This window comes from Aquarana catesbeiana, linkage group LG02, assembly GCF_042186555.1.
Source record: "Aquarana catesbeiana isolate 2022-GZ linkage group LG02, ASM4218655v1, whole genome shotgun sequence".
Classification (NCBI taxonomy): Eukaryota; Metazoa; Chordata; class Amphibia; order Anura; family Ranidae; genus Aquarana; species Aquarana catesbeiana.
This window is the reverse complement of record NC_133325.1, coordinates 580,927,595-580,951,042: the sequence shown is the minus strand read 5'-3', so window position 1 is coordinate 580,951,042 and position 23,448 is coordinate 580,927,595. Positions and strand designations below refer to the sequence as shown.

The 23,448-nt window shown below is 44.5% G+C and overlaps 1 protein-coding gene across 2 annotated transcripts in view; it reads right to left on the bottom strand.

The window, feature by feature from the left end:
- The window catches only part of NUDC (nuclear distribution C, dynein complex regulator), a 73,526-nt gene that overhangs the window by 5,635 nt on the left and 44,443 nt on the right, over nt 1-23,448 (bottom strand). The window contains exons 6-8 of one of the 2 annotated variants that reach the window (XM_073616170.1): nt 21,708-21,902; nt 20,367-20,450; nt 17,474-17,592 (exon numbers count right to left, since the gene is read on the bottom strand). In XM_073616170.1, the coding sequence (XP_073472271.1) occupies nt 17,474-17,592; nt 20,367-20,450; nt 21,708-21,902 (398 nt within the window). Of the gene's footprint in view, nt 1-17,469; nt 17,593-20,366; nt 20,451-21,707; nt 21,903-23,448 lie in introns of those variants that run through there. The other variant, XM_073616171.1, reaches the window with a different exon arrangement.

Here is a 23,448-nt window from a genome sequence, read left to right as displayed (position 1 = left end):
CAAAAATTCGCCACAAGATGGGGGCCTAGGAGCACAAGTGAGGTTCAGAGTCACACAGAGCCATACAGCATGCTGAAGTTTAACACATTCATCCACCTATACACATCGCTTTGTGATGGAGCCTGTTTCTTTTTTTTTTTTTTTTTTTTTTTTTTTTCCACTCAGCAAGATTGTTTATCTGGGAGTCGTTCTTCAGTTATCAGTACATCCAACTTCTTCCCATTCCTGCTTCTCATCATCGTGGTAATGCTAATTGTATTTTTTTTTTTTTTTTTTTTTTTTTTTTTTTTTTTTCTTTTTTTCTCTTTTTCTCTTTTTCTTCGGGTTGCAAAAGTTATTTATGTTGTGTTTAGATGTTATATCTTTATACATTTCTCTCCCTCCCCCCCTACTCCCCCCTGGCCCCCCCCATGACCGAGCGTCTCCTCCTGCCTCCCTCTTCTTTCTCTATCTTCCTCTGGACCATCTTTGTTTCAACTTCTAGGGTTATTTTAGATGTTAATCTCTGGGTCTCTTTATCTCTTTATCTTCCAACCTAGGCTATCCATATTTCAGCCGCTCTCAGGGAGGTTTTAAACTCTTCCCATCTTTTCCATTTTTCCACAAAGACGCCCATTTTCATACCCTCACTGTATCTTAAATATTCTAGGTTATGTATTTCATTGACTTTCTCTAACCATTCCTTCATAGCTGGTCTTTCTGCCTTTCTCCAGTATTTGGGTATCAGGCTTTTAGCCGCATCTAAAAGGTGCGGTAGTAGCGTTCTTAAATAGGCTTTATTAGACATTTCGCTCAGGTGGAATAGGCAAACCCAGGGGTCATCTGGGTATTGATCCCTGTTATGTCCTTAATAACACCCCTGACCTCTGTCCAGAATATTTTTATTATCGGGCATTGCCACCAGATATGGGTCATTGATCCCGGCTCCTTACATCCCCTCCAGCAATATTGTGGAGGTCCGTTTGAAAATTTGCTCAAACGGTCTGGAGTCATGTACATCCTGGTTAGACATCTGTAGTTTAGCTCCAGAATTTTACTGTTAACTGACGTGGCTGTTACTCTGCTTAGGATCAATGACCCTTCTGGAGGAGTGAGCTCCCTCCCCAGCTCCTTCTCCCACTTCTTTATAAAAGAGGGGGTATCCGTATTCCCTAATTCTATCAGTATTCTGTATGTCTGAGAGAACCCCCCCCTCCTGTCATTATCCAGGCACATTTTCTCTAGTGGGCGAAGATTTTCCTTTGATCTAATTGGTTTTGGGAGGGATCTAATAAACTGACTCAGTTGGCTGTATCGCCAGGTGTTTATTACCAGCAAGTTTTTTTTTTCTTTTAGTTCCTGATATGTGCATATTTTATTCTGTTGCATAACATCCTTTAACTGGATGTTTTCATCTAATAGCCATCTCCCGAACCACTCCCCTCTCCCTGGTGCAAAGTATGCTGAGTCCTTAAGTGACATTAAGGGGGAATTGTATCCCCAGTGCTCCCTCTTGTGGACCTTGTCCCAAATCTTTAGTGCGTGTTTGGTGATCTCGTGTGTTTCAGAGCTAAGTTCTCTTAAGTGTGGGGGTATCCAAATTATTTTATTCAACCCAGCATTACTAATCTCCCTCTCCATTTTCACCCAGTGTTTGTCTACCTTATTTTTTGCCCAATCAATTACTCTAGCTAAAGATATGGCTTCATAGTATTTGCATACGTCTGGTGCTCCCCATCCCCCTTGGCCCTTCGCTTTTGTCACTTGTGTAAATTTTAAACGTGGTGCTTTTCCTCTCCATATGAACCTAAGAAAAATTGATTGCAGTTTTCTTAAATATGCCTGTGGAAGTGCGACTGGCAGCATTTGCATTACGTAGGTGATTTTTGGCAATACAACCATCTTATATATATTTATTCTCCCTCCCCAAGATAGTTGTCCTATGTGGATTCTGCTGAGTTCTTGCTTGATCTTGTTAAGAAGTGGTATGAAGTTGGCGTGGAAAAGCGTCTCGTATGAGGTTGTAATCTTAATCCCTAGGTAGTTTAGCTCCTTTTGCCCCCATTGAAAGGGGAAGTGCTTCTGATATGAATGATCTCTGGGTTTGCTGGTGTTAAAGGTTAGTGTCTCCGATTTGCTTGGGTTTATTTTAAAGTTAGAAAGCTTGCCATATTCAAGCAGTATTGACATTATATTCGGGAGGGAAATTTTTGGGCGCGATATGTATAGGAGGATGTCATCCGCAAATGCGGCTAGTTTATATTGATCTTTTCCTATCGTTACCCCACTAATATCCGGGCACCTCCTGATCTTTTCTAGTAGGGGCTCTAGGGCTAATACGAACAGGACAGGGGAGAGCGGACACCCCTGTCTAGTCCCGTTATGCATATCGAATGGTTCTGAAAGGACTCCGTTTGTTCTTACTCTGGCAGTGGGTCCCGAGTATAGTGCCCCTATTCTTCTACGTATCTTGATCCCGAAACCCATCTCCTCCAGTGTGCCCATCATGAAGTCCCAGTCTACCCTGTCAAATGCTTTTTCAGCGTCTATTGACAGGAGTAGACTTGGGACTCCGCTTTTCTTCAACTGCTGCACCGCCAGGAGGGTCTTAATGCTATTATCTCTCCCTTGACGGCCTGACACGAACCCGACCTGATCTGGATGCACTATCCTTTCTATTATGGGTTTTAGTCTATCCGCGATTACTTTAGCGTAAATTTTCGTGTCTACGTTTAGGAGAGAGATCGGCCTATAGCTTGAGCATACTGTATTGTCTTTGCCTTCCTTTGGTATTACTGCTATTATGGCTTCTAAGGCTTCCTTTCTCATTTCTCCTTTTTCCCCAGCTTCATTCATATAGGAGCACATTTTTGGTATTAGTAGATCCTGGTATTTTTTATAGTAAAGCACCGTTAGTCCATCCGGACCTGGGCTTTTTCCCATTTGCAACCCTTTGAGCGCTTTCCTCACTTCAAGTTCAGTGTATGGGGCCTCCAGAGTTACTTGTTCATTTTCTGAGAGGTTAGACAGGCCACTATCTTCTAGGTATTTTTTGATTTTCCCTTGCTTTTCTGTCCTTTCTTCAGTGCTAATTTTTTTGTTTATGGCATACAGTCCCCCGTAGAACTCCTGGAAAGTCTTAGCGATGTCTTTATCTTTATAGGCGATCTCGCCTAATTTAGTTCTTATTTTATCAATATAGTTATTGTTTATCTTTTTGCTTAGGACCCTAGCCAGGGGCCTCCCGGGTCTGTTGCCCCCTATATATCTTTCTTTCTTTACCCGGTTATAAACCTTACGGTTGTCTATTTCTATGAGTTCTCGCATGGCCTCTCTTTTTTTATATAATTCTACCAATATCTCCTTTTCTCCCGTTTGCTTATGTCGTTGTTCCAGCTCCTGAATACTTTTCTGTATGGCTGATCTTTCCCTAGCCTCCTTTTTCTTCCTTTCTGATCCTGCTTTTATTAAGATGCCTCTGATGAATACTTTATGGGCCTCCCATACTACAGCTTTTGAAGTTTCCTCGACCGAGTTAGTTTTAAAGTAGAATTCTAGTCCTTCCTTAATGCGCTGGTCTATTTCTCTATCATGCAGTAACTCCTCATTTAGTCTCCAGTTATTGGAAAACTGGCTTCCCTTAACTAATTTCCACAGAAGACTCACTGGCGCGTGATCTGAAAATGTAATCGATCCTATTCTTGTGGCTTCTACCTCGTCTACATACCTGTGTTCCACCAGGAAAAAAATCTAACCTAGAGTACGTCGAGTGTACGTGGGAGTAGTAGGAGTAGTCTCTGTTATTCGGGTGCTGCAGCCTCCAAATGTCTAACAGTTGGTATTGGTGCAGCTTCCTTTTTAGTTTGTTCATCCAAATCCCTCCGGTCCCACGGACACACGACGTACTGTCTTTCGCTGGGTCAAGACATATATTAAAATCTCCCGCAATGATGGTCCTCCCCCTTTTAAAGCTTTCCAATTTAGCAAGAATGCCCATTAGGTACCCCCCGGGGTTGGTGTTCGGGCAATAGATGTTTGCCAACGTGCATTCTACCCCATTAAGTTTGCCCCTGAGGAATAGGTACCGTCCCTCCGGGTCGATCATTCTTTCATCTGGACTAAACCTGATGTTTTTGGCAAAGCCTATCGCCACACCTTTTGAACTCTTAACTGGGGTATCCCCATATTCCCAGTTTGGGAAGTCCCTCGAGCGTATTCTTTGATTCCTGCCCACGAGGAAGTGCGTCTCCTGCAGGAAGACTACCTCTGCCCTGAGGAGCCTCAACTCCCCTACTATGTTTACACGCTTCAGCGGAGAGTTGATACCCCTCACATTATATGAAATTACGTTTATCCCAGCCATCCTGTTGACGCACCCCCTCGTGGGCTGAACCTCTTTTTTTTTAAATCTGGATAGCGGGGAGCAGTGTCACGCTTATCGGTCATACCCTCACCCCCCTCCCCCTCCCGCCCCTGTCCCTCCCTCACCCCCACCCTATCCTCCCCCCCACCTCCCCCCTCCCTTGGGGTAGCAGACCTTATCCTGGCCCTTTTAACCGTGGCCCCACTAACTCCTCCTGGCCCCCCGGTTTTCCCCCTAGAGGTTGAGCTCGGGGGTGCCATTCCTGGATCTACCCACTCCCGTCGGAGTACCCGACTCCCCCCCTCCTCCCCACTCCCTCTCACCCCCCCCCCCCCCCCCGGGGCCCACCCCCCCCGTCTTTCTCACTTTCTCACACCCCCTTTTTTTTTTTTTTTTTTTTTTTTTTTCTTCTTTCCCCTTTTTTTTTTTTTTCCCCTCCCATCTATGTGCATATACAATCTTGTGTCGCCTGTTTACGGTCTTCTCATATCGGTAACTGGCTTCCAGGCAGGTATCCCCTCCCTATACTCTTGAGTTTCGGATTTTTCCCACCACCCCGGTATTTCAACCAGTGGCACTTCCAAGCGTTGGCAAAATTTTTGTGTCTCTTCTGGGAATCTAAGTGTCGCAGAGCGGCCCTCCTTGTGTCCAATCAGACATGCTGGGAAGCCCCAGGAATATTGGACATCATTTGCTTTGAGATGGGCTAGGAGTGGTTTGAGAGTTCTTCTCCTGGCTAGAGTCTCTGCCGATAGATCTGGGAAGATCTGGAGGTTTTCTTCTCCGTATTTCACTTGTTGATTTGCTCTTAAGCTTGACTTGATCTTTTCTTTATCTTGGAAATTGTGAAATCGGACAATTACATCTCGTGGGGCATCTCCCCTGATCTCCACTGGTTTCCTTACCCTGTGGGCCCGGTCTAGCTTGATCTTCGATCTATTTTCAGTTGGATCCAGGCGGTCACCAAAAATTTGATCTATTATTTCTTGGAGATTTTCTTTCCCCCCTTCCTTCTCAGGTAGGCCTCTTATCCGCAGGTTCTTCCTCCTATTACGGTTCTCCTGGTCTTCCAATCTGTACCGGAGGTTCCTTTGTTCTCTTTGGATTTCTTCGATTTGCTGTTTAAGAACATTTATCTCCGTTCCCTGGGTATCTGTTGTTGTTTCCAACTCTTCCACTCTTTTTAGTGTATGGCTCAAGTCCTGTCGGATTGCTCCGATCTCACTTTTAATAATTGCTTCTAGTCTTGCGAACATTTCTACCATCTCACTTTTTGTTGCTATTTGATTGTCTTCCTGGGGGGTCGCAGCAGTCTCTTCCCTTGTCTCCAAACTTGAAGAATTGGTATCTGTCTCCGCCAGCTGTCTTCGTGTACTGACTTTGGATAAGGGCTCAGGGGTTTTACATTTAGTACCGCCAGCCTTCCCTGGGCTCCCTTTATTCCCCTCTTGGACCATATATTTCCTTATGGCGCCCGGGCTCACGCTTGTTCTGTTACTGCTGGCCGTATTGGCCGCTGCCGCTTTCCCTCCCTTTCCCTTCATTATGCTGTAGACCCTGGGGGTCCTGCAGGGTGAGTGTAGGTATCCTGCTGACGTGATCCCCCGCAAGCTAATGTAGTATATATTCTACCCTTCCCCAGTACACCCTGCAGTCCCCAAGGGGTTGCTTTCTTCTGGGGTCCCTGCCCCCTTAGATCAGGTGCTTTCCGTATACCCTTACTATGATTTTACGCCTAAAAAAAAAAGAGAGCAGCTGACCCCTGGAGACCTCAGAAGAGGTAGATAAGGGAAGCGGAAGTGGTCAAGTAAAGTAATCAAGTGGAAAGGGGAGCGACCCCCCGGCCTGGTGGCCCCTCCAGTAAGCAATTCTAGAAGTCTTCCCAGTCAGCTGCCTTCGTCTACTGCAATCTTAACAAGTCCCGTTCTCAGTTATCTTCAGGGGTATGATTTATATAAAGGCTAACCGCCTTAAACTGACACAGGCTTGCAGGACGTATTCACTTTTGAGCTGCCTGGGGCTGATTAGATTACAACTTATGAAAGCCCGTTCTAACACATATATCCGTCGTATCTTACATATGGCTGTAAGGCTAACTGCACATGATTTTTTTTTTTTTTGCTGATTGCAAGCAATGTAAGTCATAAAAAAGTATTAGCCTTCAACAGTAAATGTAGTTTGCATTTGCATATTAACACCGATATAGGATTACCTTACATAGTTTTGATCACTTTAGAGCTGCATGGGGCTGATTAGGTTACAACTTGTGAAAGCCCGTTCTAACACATATATCCGTCGTATCTTACATATGGCTGTAAGGCTAACTGCACATGTTTTTTTTTTTTTTTTTGCTGGTTGCACACAATGTGAGTCATAAAAAGGTATTAGCCTTCAATAGTAGATGTAGTTTGCATTTGCATATTAACACCGATATAGGATTACCTTACAGAGTTTTGATCCTTAGTTCCCAGTCCCCTGCAGAGAAGGGGGGTCTCACGAGTTATTTGAGATAAGAAGGAAAGCACTTACCCCCTCTGTCGTATACAAACGGTTTTACCAAACTCCTCTCCTTTTTTTTTTTTTTCCCTTGTGTCAGCTGTTTCTACGGACGGAGCAGCCTTCAGTTCGGATCCCTCCCAGCTTGGCTGCCGTCCACTTCCTTTGCCTCCCGGCGTGTCAGCGCTTGCCTGAGATTTTTGATACAGCTGGGGGGTTCGTGTCCAGTGTCCTACGGGGGGTTAGCGGAGCTTCTGCGGGGCAACGAGACAACGTCGGCCCTGGATCTCCCGGCTCCGGCACGGGGGGGGGGGGGGGGGGGGGGGGGCGCGCCGCGGGCGGCGCGGGCGGCGATCGAATCTATCGAGGGGACAGGGTTGCTCTCAGCCGCAAGCTGGAGCTGGAGGGGGAGACGTCCGGCATCCCGGGATCAGCAGCCGATCCAGTAAGCCACCCACATCCGGCTCCTCCCCGTGATGGAGCCTGTTTCTGAGTGTCCACCGGTCCACCAACCATGTAGTACCGAGGGTGACACCACAAACAAGCGAACACAAAAAAAAAAAAAAAAAAAAAAAAATCAACAGGGTGAGCACTGGCACTATGCGCCTTCTGTGAATACTCTTTTTTGCAGAGAGAGCATCCAGCTCCATGCATTATTGTAGCCATGAAGCACCAAACAGCTACACATACGCTGCCACACCTTGAAGAGAATGTTTTGCGCAGTAAAAGCAAGTTCCGTACATATGCATCTCTTGACAAGGCACACTGCTATTAAACCTATTAGGAAGGGTAACTTGGTGTAGGATTATAGTCAAAGTATGTGTGCCTGCCAGTGTGCAATCAGTCCTTACTGCACCGGATTGTGGTATGTCAGCCAAAAAATGTGTCTCCAGCAAAAAAGGGGGGAGAATGAAATGGATTATTCATTTCAACCTAAGGTATCCAGCCAATCCGAGACATCCCAGGGGACCTCAAAGAATTTCACAGAGCTCCGGTGTTCAACGTGGAGCTTACTGGGGTACAGCATACTATAAACAAGTCCCTTTTCCCGGAGCCTCTTCTAAACCTCCATGAATTCGCGCCGGCGTCTCTGCAACTCCGGGGTAAAATCACGGAAGAAATGCAGGGTGGTGTTCTCAAACCAGAGCGCTGTGGTTTCTTTCGGGCTTCAGCAAGGATGAGATGTCTATCTCTGTAATTTAGAAACTGCACAAGGAATGGTCTGGGCAAGGCGCTTTGTGGTCTCGGGCCTGTGGGGACCCTATGAGCGCGCTCCACAATGTATGCTGAGGAGACTTGTTGTAAATTGAGGATTTCTTTAAAGAAATTTTCAGCAAAGCTGGCTGGGTGTGAGCCCTCAGGAAGGCCCACCACACGCACATTACTGTGGCGCAGTCTATTTTCAGCGTCTTCAGATCACGCCATCAAGGTTTTAACCATGCGTTACAGGTCAGCGACATTCTGGGAGGTGGCAGCCGTAGTATCCTCTATATCCGAGATACGATTCTCTACAGCAGTGACACGGCCTCTAAACTTGTCCTTGTCTTGTTGCATAAGACCACACTCCATGGCCAGTGTATCTATCCTCCCCATGACCATGGTTTTACTCTACTCAATGGCCGCCAGGATGGCTGCAGTGGAGTCAGTAGCTGCTGACTGCTCCATACCTGAGGGCTGCTCCATGTCCCTTAGAAGCTACAGGGCTGTTTGTATGGCCGCGGCTTGCTCTGCTCTGATCACCTTCTGGATGGCATCTAAGGATTCGGTAGGTGCCCCCGATCACGATGCAGCTATCCGCCGGCTGAGATGTCACTCAGTGCGGGAGGTATGTACAGGGAGCCGGGATGAAGGTAGGAGAATGCAGAGGATACTGGGCTCGGGGTCTCGCAGCCAGCTCACACAGGCAATCTTCGGTTCCTAGCAGGATAGAGAGGCCGCTGAGGACCGCAGCATCCGCGCCCTGGATTACAGGCCAGGCCGGCCTCCACATTCCCCCGCGGGCCGGCGGTGTAGGAAAGTGCGGTGGGCAGCAGTTTTCACTAGGCCGCAACGGGCGATCCCGATGGCCCCGCAGATCACCGGACCCCGCCAGGTACACAGGAGGACAGGCTGGATGTTGAGGGGAGTCTCTTACCCCACCACCAGGGCAGCAGCAGCTCCTAGCAGGATGAAGGCCGGGGAAATTGTGGCGGCCGCGGGTGAGCAGGATCGGCGTCCCTCCTGCCGATCCCGGGCAGATCTTGCCCAATATAGACACTGGCTGCAACAGGGTGGTAACTTCAATACATAGATTAATATGCTCCCTAACTAGTGGGAACCAATTAAGGTGCTACTAAGCATGTGTTTTTCATCTGCACTAAATCATCCTTCCATCAACTTTTTTTTTTTTTTACCCATTGAGGGAAACAGGAAATCTTAAACCTTTAGGTTATATTGCCACCTATCTACCAGGAGAATTGGATACTGGCAAAAAAAAGAAAACACCTGTAGGCCAGCCCAGGACAAACCCTCTTACTACTGGCCTACCTCAATTTTAGCAATTGTCCTAAGATGGATAACTTTTCTTCAGCTCTGCTTTTGTACAGACTAAACAGTTTTTTCTAGCAACTCTGCAAGGATAGCCTGGTAGTGACCTTTGAGCACTGGGTTCCACGTGGGATGCCTTCCAGATTCTGTTCTGGTAAAAGTTAGCTATGGAGTGCTTTCCAGGTCCTGAGCCACTGGCATCCCCAAAGACTCACTTAGTGAGTAGGCCTGGTTGCTAAGTTACTGGGCACCATTATTTCCCACCGGCTTTGCTGTGAATTAGGTTAACCTCTTGCCGACCGCCGCATGTACATTTACGTCGGCAGAATGGCACGGCTCGGCAAATGGGCGTACCTATATGTCCCTTTGAATTACCCGCCGTGCCGTGGGTTCCGCGGACTCGATGTCCGGCGGTCTCCCGGCGATCATGTCACTGAGAGGTAGAACGGGGAGATGCTTTTGTAAACAAAGCATTCGCCGTTCTGCCTAGTGACAGGACAGTGATCTACTGCTCTCTGTCATCGAGAGCAGTAGATCACTGTCCTGTGTGTTCAAGCCCAGCCCCCTCACAGTTAGAATCACTTCCTAAGACACACTTAACCCCTTCACCGCCCCCTAGTGGTTAACCCCTTCACTGCCAGTGTCATTTACACAGTAATCAATGCATTTTTATCGCACTGATCACTGTATAAATGACAATAGTCCCAAAATAGTGTCAAAAATGTCCGATGTGTCCGCTATGTCGCAGTCACGATAAAAATCGCAGATTACCGCCATTACTAATAAAAAAAATAATAAAAATGCCATAAAACTATCTGCTATTTTGTAGACGCTATAAATGTTGCGCAAACCAATATACGCTTATTGTGATTTTTTTTTTTTTTTTTTACCAAAAGTATGTAGAAGAATACAAATCGGCCTAAGCTGAGGAAAAAAAAATTTTTTATATATTTTTGGGGGATATTTATTACAGCAAAAATATTGCTTTTTTTTCAAAATTGTCGCTCTTTTTGTTTATAGCGCAAAAAAAAAAAAAAAAAAAAAAAATCGCAGAGATGATCAAATGCTATCAAAAGAAAGCTCTATTTGTGGGAAAAAAAGGATGTTAATTCTGTTTGTATACAACGTCGCACGACTGTGCAACTGTCAGTTAAAGTGACTCAGTGCCGAATCGCAAAAAATGGCCCGGTCATTCTGCAGCCAAATCTTCCGTGGCTGAAGTGGTTAACACTGTGGGACTGAGTGGTGACATTTTCAGCTGGGAGTTACCTAATGTCACACTGTCTGTTGCAAAGAGCCAAGTGAAACTTTGATCTGTTCCCGTTGCCCACCTATGGTAAATTTGGTCACCCCTAACCATCCAGTTACTGACCCACCCTGCTACTAGCTGTCTGGGTTTCACAAGTACTTGAGGCCTCACCTCTCAACCCGAGCCTGTATGCTGCCTATCTGCTTTGCGGTTGTGACATGGGGAAAGTAAGGAGGGGGCGCATGGTGTCTGTACTGGATGAAGGATGCACCTGCTTTTAAAGACCCAGCTGATGAGTGGTTTGAGTTTCTTTCCAGAACTCTGTTCTCGCTAGTGGGTCCCACCTTGCACCAGATTCCGGCTGTGATTTTTTTTTTTTGGTCTGACTAGGTGAAATCCCATAAACTGAATCTAACCACTGCCACTGCTTGTGAAACATGTGGTGGGATGGCTTATTTGAAAGCTCATGACTGGTTTCTCAAATACATTTCCTGTTGGGTAGGACACTTTGGCTAACATGCTGAATTGTGGACTGACTTGCTAGAAGTGTTTGATCTGCATGCCCTTTGAGGCTTGTTCTCATCAAGGATAATGCCAGTGATAACAGCACTCATCTTCTCCAGTGAAACATACTGCAAAAGTTGTCTACCTCCGACTGTCAGGATATGTCTTTTTTTTTTTTTTTAACTTGCACTCCCCATTCACCTGCAAAGTCTGGCATTCCAAGTCAGCTCAATCATCGGCTATGTCTTCCTCCCCGTGAAACTGTACTCCACTTTCCATAGTGGGGGGGTGGGACCCTGTAATGCTGTTTACAGAGTTTTGTTCACTGCCCTTCTCTGAAGCAATTCCCTTTGCCCAATTTAATTCCAGACCTCTGCCATGCAATGTTCTATCTCTGTTTCAGAAGTAGCCATTTAAACCTATTCTCACTTGCAGAGTTGCCTGCCTTGCAGCTATCAGTCTATGCGATGTGCGTGCCTGAACTGGGGGCTTTATCTCGAAAATAACTTTTTAGTCTAGTACAGGGAGAAGGTGGTGTTGCTGCACAGGACTTCCTTTTTGCTTAAGGTAGTCGCTGCCTTTCCCCTTAACCAGGATGTTCTCCTTCCCTCCCTTTGCCCAGCTCAGGTTCATTAAAGGAAATTTCACTCTCTTGTCTGGATGTGGTTTGGACTGTGCAAATTGCACTCTCAGCCAATGCTTAAAGGAGAAATATGGGAAAAGCTTTTAGGTCCATACTTCTATGGATCACAGGAGTGTAGTTCATTCTGCACTCCTATGACCCATTTTCAGCTGACAGCAAGCTAAAGCTGATGTCACTCAGCCAGTCCAGGCTTAGGAAAGATCCCAACCATAAGGTCATGATACACCCAGAAGCCTGGACCGGCACCTGGCTCAGGCTCTCAGTGATGCACTGAGAGCCTGAGCCAGATGCTCTTGCCCCCTCCACAGCCCAGCACTCCAGTGAGCGCTGGAGCAGACAGCAGAAAGCCGCTGACTGACAGTCCCGGCTCTCTGCCCAGAGTAGAGGGAGAGAACTGAGCAATGTTTGATCATGCAGTTCACGCTGCAGAGCCCATGGGGAACAGAACAGATGCATCATCAGAGCAACGCTGCATCCACCTAGATGAGTATAAATTGTTTATTTTTTTTTTTTAAATCCTGAAACTTCTTTTAAAAAGGAAACTGGCTTCCTTTTTATTATTTTGAATGGCCTCTGGAAGGACCCCATTGCTTCTTGCTCCACCATATCAAGGTGGTTTAGGCAAACCATCATTCAAGGATTGGCTTCTCTTTTCCTGTTAAAGCTCACTTTACTAGGTCTGTGAGCACTTAGTTGACTTTTTGTCATCAGGCAACCGTTACCCAGATCTAGAAGTTTCACCAGGTGGACATTTTTAACTTATCTGATGCCATCCTCAGCTATTAGCTCCTTCAGATGACTCTTTAAGGTACAGGCAGTACTCCATTATAGTTTTGGATACCCTGTTACTTTTGGCCTGTTGGCATTTGTTTGCTTTGTTTTTCTTGGAGTCCACTGAGGGAGACAGGTCTTACCCTCCCTGTATTGATGATCATATTCCTGCTGCTGCTTTTCTTAAAAACGAGGCATGCTGATAGAAGGGATTATACTAGGCTGGCCCACCGTTTTTTTTTTTTTTTTTTTTAGTCTGCCAGTGACTAATTTTTCTGTTACTGATTAAAATTTTTGTGTTTGATTAATCAATTTTTTTTTTTTATTCAATTAATTTCAATTATAACGCACAAAGAGATACAACTACTTTTAGCTGATTTAGCACTGTTGTTATGGGAAACGGCCGAAACCGGACATAGTGGGGCATGGCTAGAACGTCACACGTAGAGGATATGCCGCTCACTAAGCCTCAGAACCACATCTGAGTGCCTCCACCCTATGTAATGGATATCAGGTGCAGACTTTGCGCAAGTCTATAGCTAGGAGTAAGCATCTCTACATGTGAAACGCGTTAGCGTTTGTTATGCTCTGGTCCTATGAAATGGCTATCGTTGGATTTTAATCGATTATGAAATAAAGATGTCTGTCTTCAGAGTGCGGCAGTCCAGGATTTTCATGTTTTCTAGGACGTCACATGTCAAACTCAGCCTCACCGTGCCCATAATCTCAGCCTTACCGTGCCCATAATCGCAGCCTCATGTGCCCATAATGCAGTCTCACCATGCCCATAATCGCAGCCTCACCGTTCCCATAATGCAGCCTCGACGTGCCCATAATAGCAGCCTCACTGTAGTCAGTGCCTGGATTACACAGTCTGCGGGCATCTCCCGCTGTGTGTGAAAACTTTGGCCACGCTGTGAGAAAAGTCCCACCCTCCTCCTAGATCAGCTTGTGTGATAGACAAAACACTACGTCTATCACACAAGCTGATCTAGGAGGAGGGCGGGACTTTTCTCACAGCGCGGCCAAAGTTTTCACACTCAGCTCAGACACACAGCGGGAGATGCCCGCAGACTGTGTATGACATATAGTGGAGGAGGGAGCGGAGCGCTGCAGCCACAGCTTGGCCCAAAGCAGCCCCAGGGCAGGCAGCCTACCGATCAAAAAAATGAATGGATTAATCAAGGGATTAATCGTTAATTTCCGCAGCCCTAATCCTGTGTCCTTCAATGGACTCCAAGAAAAGGATTTTAAGGGAACTACAAACATTGTGTTTATTGTTGGTTCTAGGGAAGGGGGAACACTTTTGTTAAAACTGAAATTAAATTTTTTTTTTACATCCCCACAATACCCTTATTTTTTCATAGACAAGTGGGATTTAAGTAGATCATTTGGAATTCTGTTTAAGTTTTTTAAAAATCGAAAAAAAAACATTCCTTATTTACTTATACATTATACACTTGTAATCCTATCAAATAATTAGCATTACTGCAGTAATAACTACACTATGGTCAGGCTGCAATAAGCTTTCTCATTAAAGTGGTTGTATAGTCTTTTTTTACACTTTTACCTACAGGTAGATATTCCCCTTGCTATGAGCCGCTGACTGCAGCGGCGCATGCGCACAGGGTATTCTCGGCTGAAGGCCCGGCAACTGCCGGACCTTGCCGGGTAAGGCATACGCGCGGGAGTGTTGACATCGCGGCTCCAGCCACTCACAGTGCTGGAACCGCGATACCCGGAAGACACGCTGAGGCAACATGACAGCTCCCTTGGTGTGGACCAGGTAAGATACCGACGCCTCGTTCTAAGGTAAGTATTTCATAATGAGCTAGTATGCGGTGCATACTAGCTCATTATGCCTTTTGCTTTACAGGGGTAAAAAAAAAAAAAAAAATTCAGCGGGTATACAACCGCTTTAATATTAACCATTTAAGCCTTGGACCATTTGGCTGCCTAAAGACCAGAGGACTTTTTACTATTTGGCACTGCGCTGCTTTAACTGGTAATTGCGCGTTCAAACAAAATTTGCGTCCTTTTTTTTCCCCCACAAATAGAGCTATCTTTTGATGGTATTTGATTGCCTCTGCTATTTTAATTTTTTGCGATATAAAACGGAAAAAGACCGAAATTTTTTTTTAAAAAAATGATATTTTCTAGTTTTTATTATAAGAAAGATCCAACAAACTCAATTTTAGTCATACGTTTAGGCCAAAATGTATTCAGCCACGTCTTTGGTAAAAAAAAAAAGTCAATAAGCGTATATTTATTGGTTTGCGCAAAAGTTATAGCAAACTAGGGTACATTTTCTGGAATTCACACAGCTTTTAGTTTATGACTGCCTATCTCATTTCTTGAGGTGCTAAAATGGCAGGGCAGTACAAAACCCCCCCAAATGACCCCATTTTGGAAAGTAGGACACCCCAAGGAAATTGCGGAGAGGTATGTTGAGCCCATTGAATAATTTAATTATTTTGTCCAAAGTAATTGAATGACAAAAAAAATTTACAAAAAGTTGTCACTAAATGATATATTGCTCACACATGCATGGTTATATGTGGAATTGCACTCCAAAATACATTTTGCTGCCTCTCCTGAGTACGGGGATACCGAGAGCGAGAGAGAGCGAGAGAATAAAACAACTATTTTTGTTTTTTTATCTTTTATTTTTTTTTTTACACTTTTATTTGTAACAGTTCGGTTCCAGGTTCGTGTCTCTCAAAATGCGATGGCATCTTAGGAGACCCTGTCAAAGTGTGTTCTAGTCTGTGCAGTGCTGTACCCTACACTAAAACTCCACTAGTGTATGGTAGCGTTCAAAACATTCACCAATGCAGGAGGGACAAAAAGAGCGGGTGTCATGTCTATATCCGCGCTTTCTACAGACACAACATTTTCTTTGGGGGGGATCATTGGGTAGGGGTACTAGGGAGGACATACGGAAAATGCCTCTCATGCAGCCAGCTTACTGCATTTGGATTGGCATGGTGAGGTGAAGCACCGTCTGGAAACAGAAGGGCTCCGACGATCTCTTCCTGGAATTTAAGGAAGGATCCAGTCCGTCCTGAAGCTCTGTATAGCACATGAGCGTTCAGCAAAGCCAACTGAAATAAGTATACAGACACTTTTTTTGTACCAGCGTCTGGCCTTACGGGCAATTAGGTACGGCGCCAACAACTGGCCATTGAGGTCCACCCCTCCCATATTTTGGTTATATTCGTGGACACAGAGGGGTTTCTCCACAACACCAGTTGCCGTAGGAATTTGGACCGTCGTGTCTGCGTGAAGTGAGGACAGAACAAAAACATTCTTATTATCACTTCACAGCAAGCAAATTATTACACTTGAAACAGGCTCTCTCCCCCAGCCTAAGACGGCAATCTACAAGCCGCTGGGGTAAGCCCCGGCGATTAGGTCGCACGGTGCCACACGCGCCAATCTGATAATCAAACAAGTGACTAAAAAGTGGCACGCTCGTGTAATAATTGTCCACATACAAATGGCACCCCTTTCCGAATAAGGGTGACACCAAGTCCCACACAATCTTGCCAGCGCTCCCTATGTAATCTGGGCAGTTCTCAGGCTCTACGTGACTATCTCTTCTCTCGTAAACCATAAAACTATATGTATAGCCTGTTGCCCTGTCACAGAATTATACATCTTGACCCCATATCTGTCACGCTTGCTGGGAAGATACGGTTTGAAAGACAAGCGGCCATAAAATTTAATCAGGGACTCATTGCAGAAAACTTGATCAGGAGTAAACAAGGCTGCAAAACGTTTATTGAAGTGGTTTACGAGGGGCCAAATTTTGTAGAGCCGATCGTATCCAGGGTCTCCACGAGGACGACAGAATTCATTGTCGTTGAAGTGCATGAACCACAAGATCTGCTTGTATCATGCCCTGGCCATGGAGGCAGAGAATAGGGACATATGGTAAATTGGGTCAATGGACCAATATGACCGCAACTTACTCATTTTACCTATGCCCATGTCGAGGGATAGGTGCAGAAAGGTCTTAAATTCGGAAACCATAATTGGTTTCCAATCTCTGGCAAGGGACAACTGGGGATTAGTGGCGATAAATTGACCAGCATACAAATTACTGTGGTCCACAATAAATCTATAGATAACTTCCGTGAAAAACAGCGAATAAAAATCAAGTGACGTAAAATCAACTGTTTCCACCTGAATTCCGGGTCGGACAGTGAATGGAGGGTACAGGTGCTGCAGAAGTGGTGGGCTCCCAATCAGGATCGGCAAATTCTGCAGGAAGGACACTATGGGTACGACGGACCTGTCTTTGTCTTCTTGGTGGCAGCGGGACACTACTTGTGCTTGCCACCTCACCAGCTTGAACTGCACTTACGGGACTCGCCACATCACCATGTGATACTGCAGTGCTGGATGTACGACTCAGAGGAGACTCCCCTCCTTTTCACTGAATAGAATAGGGCTGTCCCAACTGCCCACCTATTATTCCCTGGGCGAATGACGTGTACTGTCCTCCCTTTGCCTCCTTGTATTTGCACATTACATATCCCAGGAGGCATAGTGATCCATTCAGAAGAAAGGAGGGGGACCTATTGGCACATCATCAGGAGGCATGCCGGTGGGCCTCTTTATGATGTCACAATCAACATGGCGGCGCCTGGACCGAGAGGTGGCAGAATGTGTCATCTGGACCACCATCTGTCTTATTGGCAATGAGCTTTCACCCTGACCCTTTTATTGTGACAGGGAAACAATATCAATGAATAATCAAAAACCAGAACTCCCTGATAGACAAGGATGCATTCGTTCAATTCAAAGTGGAATTTTAGATTACCACAAATACCTATTGGTGCCTAGTTATCTATCAAAATACACATATTAGTTACCTGGGGTTCATTTTAAAATGCACAAAAAAAAAAAAAAAAAAAAAAAAAAAAGAAAACCTTACTTTTTCAAAATGTCCTGTTTTTTCTGTTCATCTGAAGTTGGAAGGCCCATTGATTTCTGTCTTTGGTCATACATCATTTTTTCTACCATACTCCGGGTCTCTCCATCTAAATCAGACAGCTAAAGGCAAACAGATATACAATGGTTTAATGAAAAGGATGAGTGTGAATAGCATCAAAGTCCAAGAATAAGGATAGGGATGAGTTTGACTCGCCAGTTCGAACAGCGAACAATTTGGGGTGTACGCGGCAAATTCGATTGCCGCGGAACACTCTTTAAAAGTCTATGGGAGAAATCAAAAGTGCTAATTTTAAAGGCTTATATTCATGGTATTGTCATAAAAAGTGTTTGGGGACCTGGGTCCTGCCCCAGGGGACATGGATCAATGCAAAAAAAAGTTTTAAAAACGTCCGTTTTTTTGGGAGCAGTGATTTTAATAATGCTTAAAGTGGAACAATAAAAGTGTAATATCCCTTTAAATGTCGTACCTGGGGGGTGTCTATAGTATGCCTGTAAAGGGGCGCATGTTTCCCGTGTTTAGAACAGTCTGACAGCAAAATGACATTTCAAAGGAAAAAAAGTCATTTAAAACTACTCGCGGCTATTAATGAATTGCCGGTCCGACAATACACATAAAAGTTCATTGATAAAAACAGCATGGGAATTCCCCACAGGAGAACCCTGAACCAAAATTTACAAAAAAAAAAAAAAAAATTACGTTGGGGGTCCCCATAAATTCCATACCCGACCCTTCAGGTCTGGTATGGATATTAAGTGGAACCCCGGCCAAAATTAAAAAAAAAAAAATATGGCATGGGGTCCCCCTCAAAATCTATACCAGACCCTTCAGGTCTGGTATGGATTTTAAGGGGAACCCCTCCCCAAAATTAAAAAAAAAAAAAAAAAAAAAAAAAAACGACGTGGGGTCCCCCCAAAAATCCATACCAGACCCTTATCCGAGCATGCAACCTGGCAGGTTATTGTCAAAAACTGTCTCTTGTCATTTTTAACAATTTTGACAGTTTTTTTGTGAAATGGTAGGGGTACTTTTGTACCCACTTACCATTTCACACAGGGGGGAGGGCCGGGATCTGGGGGTCCCCTTGTTAAAGGGGGCTTCCAGATTCCAATAAGCCCCCCACCCGCAGACCCCTACAACCACCGGGCAAGGGTTGTGGGGATGAGGCCCTTGTCCTCAACAACATAGGGACAAGATGTTTTGGGGGGCTACCCCAAAGCACCCTCCCAAAGTTGAGGGCATGTGGCCTGGTACGGTTCAGGAGGGGGGGGGGGCGCTTTCTCGTCCCCCCTCTTTTCCTGCGGCCTGCCAGGTTGCGTGCTCGGATAAGGGTCTGGTATGGATTTTTAGGGGGACCCCAAGCCATTTTTTTTTTTTTTTTGATTTTGGCGCGGGTTTCCCCTTAAAATTCATACCAGACCTGAAGGGTCTGGTATAGATTTTGAGGGGGACCCCATGCCATTTTTTTTTTTTTAAATTTTGGCTGGGGTTCCCCTTAATATCCATACCAGACCTGAAGGGCCTGGTATGGAATTTAGGGGGGACCCCCCACGTCATTTTTTTTTTAAATTTTGGTACGGGGTTCCCCTGTGGGGAATTCCCATGCCATTTTTATCAATGAACTTTTATGTGTATTGTCGGGCCAGCAATTCATTAATAGCCGCAAGTAGTTTTAAATCACTTTTTTTCCCTTTGAAATGTCATTTTGCTATCAGACTGTTCTAAACACAGGAAACATGCGCCCCTTTACAGGCATACTATAGACACCCCCCCAGGTACGAAATTTAAAGGGATATTACACTTTTATTGTTTCACTTTAAGCATTATTAAAATCACTGCTCCCGAAAAAAACGTCCGTTTTTAAAACTTTTTTTTGCATTGATCCATGTCCCCTGGGGCAGGACCCAGGTCCCCAAACACTTTTTATGACAATAACTTGCATATAAGCCTTTAAAATTAGCACTTTTGATTATTCATGTTCGTGTCCCATAGACTTTAACGGTGTTCGCATGTTCGAACAAATTTTTTGCCTGTTTGCAAGTTCTGGTGCGAACCGAACAGGGGGGTGTTCGGCTCATCCCTAAATAAGGATCTTATCTTGTTCATCTTAAGTAATTCTGTTTCAATAGTTTTTTTTTTTTTAAACAAGATTTAAAAAAAAAAAAAAAAAAAAAAAAAAAAAAAAGGGAGATCTTATATTGGAGCAGCGGTCAATCCTCGTCTGCTCCAAGCATGTGACGGGGAAACATACAAATACAAGGCTAGGTAGAAACTGATGAGGACCACAGCACCTTGATAATCACTGCCGTGGGGGCCTCTAATGTAGGTGGACTGGAGTTTATAGAGAATATCAACTTATAACATAATACTACAAGCGCGTTTTAGGAATATAAATGCAGGAGGTTCATCGTCCAGTTAACCCCTTTATGAGGCAGATGGGTTTATGAAAGATCATGGACTTGGGAGCCTAGCATTATTATTACTTAATCCTGATGGAATAGTATTGGTGGCAAATCTTACTCAAATTGTGTGATAATTAAGGCACTTATAACTATCACCATTATAACTATCCCATATGATGGATCAAATTCCCCAAAGTAAGCCCAGAATAGTCTGGATTACGAAAAAAAGAGGCTACACACCCGCAATGCCAACTTTGGCTAAGAATAGTAAGAGTATTAGAAAGGAAGGAAACGGGGTAGAAAGAAGGAAAGAGGAAAATAGGAAAATCCATCCGGGAGCCTCCCGCCAGTCGATTTAATAAATATCTCTATGCATTAGGAACCTGCAAGTAGGCAAGCCAAGGGTACCGTGTATCTTAAGTAATTCAGATGTAGATCTGTGGCACACAATTATCACATTTCATAAACCATACCTTAGAGTTTTCAGGATTAATTTTCTTTGTGTTAATTTCTGGTTCTGTTTTGATTACACGGTTCCACCATTCCATTGTATTGATCTATAGGGAACAGGAGAAAAATCAGTTTATACCTCACAAAGAATACAATCTTTGGACACACAAGCAAGTGACTGCAAAAGTCAGTGGGAAGGCTCTTGAATGATGTGATTTTCAAGAAGGGGGGTGGGAAGAGAGGGCTACAGATCATTTTTTTTTTCTTATTGTTAAAGGCTGCTTTGAAGGGTTAGATTCCAGTGACTATTAGAACCAGGCTTGTGCTTTAAAAGGGAAGAGCCCTACTCTTGAAGCACCTATCGAATGCTGGATAACATATCTGGGGATTCACATTTTCAGCCCTTTATGATACCTGAATACCAGTCTATGTGCCTGATGCTCAAGTCGCTTTATGTTGTTCCAAAGAAAAGGCACTGCTCTAAAAACTCAATTCAAGTGATTAGTAAAGGCTTTTTTTAAACTCTCACTCTCGTTTCACTGGCTGTGAATTACAGCAGAAGTCAATGGCTACCGCTGCTGTGTCAGCTATAGAGGGGGGAGAGCCTCTGTGGATCGAGATCGGGCTCAGGTATGTATTTAGGGGGGCTGCGGGGGAAGCTGCACCCAGGTTTTTTTTTTTTTTTTTTACCTTACTGCAAAGAATGCAGCAAGGTAAAAATACTTCTGCCTTTATGACCACTTTATTATTCTTCCGATCAAGTAACTAACCTCTTAATTATAATCCCCAGTTTAAAATGTTACTAAACCCAGGACCCTGCATTTACTATATCTGGATCATCAGCAGCTATAGCAGTCTTATGACTTCTATCAGTGTCTGGTTAAATTTTGTAGGGGAGTCTTCATTCTCACTCTGACTGTCCCATGAGACTGCAGGACCCCTGACCCTCTGTGGGGACAGTGCTGATTGGCCCTGTGCTGATCACATGCACCCTCCCGAGGAAGAAAAAAAAAAAAAAAACTCTTTAGCAATACACACCAAACTGAGCATGTGCAAAGTTGCCTCCAAAGGCTCTGTCTTATCAGCAAATGGATTGGTGACAGTAGAAGGGGAGGATCAGAGAAGACAGGATCAAACCGCCTTTTTACACAATGCAGGGGTTTAACCCCTTGGGTTCCACAGCGAGTATAACAAACATGCGATACTGCATTTAGACTGATTTTCCTATTGTGGGTTTAGTAACACTTAAACTTTCAACTAGTACTCATATAAGTTATAACGTGAAATTATCTGCTGAATATACAACTGCTAAACTGATAAAAAAAATAGATAAAAAAAATATATAAAAGTAATTTGAATTCCACCTTTTCCAAATGAACTGTAACCACTTTGCCATCTTCTATTAGCCATGAGCACTCTTCCACCTTGATATCATTATAAAGCTCTCCATCCAACACAGGATTCTGGCCCTTCAGCCCAATGCTAAGTTTTCTTCGCCGAATGTCCACTACCACATCTTTACTTTTGAGACGGAAGGACACAGGAAAAGGAATAACTAGCTAGAAAGACAAAGAAAGAAAAATATTTTGTGCTCTCAATTAACTTATATTCCAGCCTACAGATCTCTCAAATGACTAATATGGCAGCCAACCTTACATTATATATACACACCCATCAGTCATTGGTTAACTGAATAACATTGATTATTACAGTGGTATCTGAAAGTCAATGGGATATATTAGGCAGAAAGTAAACATGTTGGCCCCAAAGTTAAATGTGTTGAATGCAGAAAAGATGGGCATCACAGTTTGTTATGTATGGGGCTGCAAGGCTGCAGACTGGTCTGGGTGCCAATGCTGACCTGTGTTCACAGACAAAAATGCCCGCAATGAGCACATGAGCATCAGAACTGGACCATGGGTGCAATGAAAGAAGGTGGCTTGCTCTGATGAATCACGTTTTCTTTTACATCATGTAAATGGCAAGGTGTATGTAAGTTGCTTACCTGTGGAAGAGATGGCACCAGGATGCAGTACAGGAAGCAGGCAAGCCAGTGTGATGCTTTGGGCAATGTTCTGCTGGGAAAACTTGAGTCTTGCCATTCATGTGGATGTTACTTGACATGTACCACCTATCTAAACATTTTAGCTGACCAAGTATACCTCTTCATAGAAACAGCATTCCCTGATGAAACTGGCCCTTTGTCTATCTCCTTAATTAATGTGGAAATCAAAATATTGGCTTAAAAGTGATTGTAAACGTGTTTTTTTTTTTTTTTAACATGTTATACTTATCTGCTTTGTGCAAAGGTTTTGCACAGAGCAGCCCTGATCCTCTTCTTAGGTCCTCGGCCAGTGCTCCTGGCTCCTCCCCCCTCAAGTGCTCCCAAAGCAAGCTGCTTGCTCTGGGAGCACTCCTGTGTGCTCACTCCCAAGCCGTCTGTGTGTCTATTGATACTAGATTTAGTATTTATTCCTGGCCAGTCCCCCAGAATAGGAAGCCACTTCTTATGGGGGCACTTGTGCGGGCTAGATCCCGAGCCACGCTGCCTACGTCTATACACACAGACTGGGGGGAGATCCTGCAGCACAGAAGGGTTTTTATATTCATGCATGAAGGTAAAACTGCTTAAGCCTTTAGAACCACTTTAAATTAGCCATGCAGATATCCATTATCCAGACTTCCATGCCCACTACCTAGCAGCGCAACTAGTCCACATCCAAGACTGGCTCTATCCAACACTGGCCAATGCCTGCATTGCAACCGAGACTGCCATAGCAACCTCTTAGGAATCTTTGTACAGCATAGTATATAAACAAAGCCCCCCCTTTTCAGGAAAAACTATGTTAAAGGCCAAGTTCCCCTTTTGTAAAAAACAAAAATAATAATAAATGCATATCTCATTGCAGATAAAAAAAAAAAAAAAAATGTGCATTTATTATTACTTTTTTTTACATTGACTCCTCTACAGCATTGCTTCCGCAATGCCAGGACCCTGCAGAAACTTCACCTCCGATAAAGGCAGGCAGTTACTGAATGGCGGGAAGAATCAATGAACTATGAGAGTGCTCACCAACACCCTTGCAGTTCATTGATAACTACAAG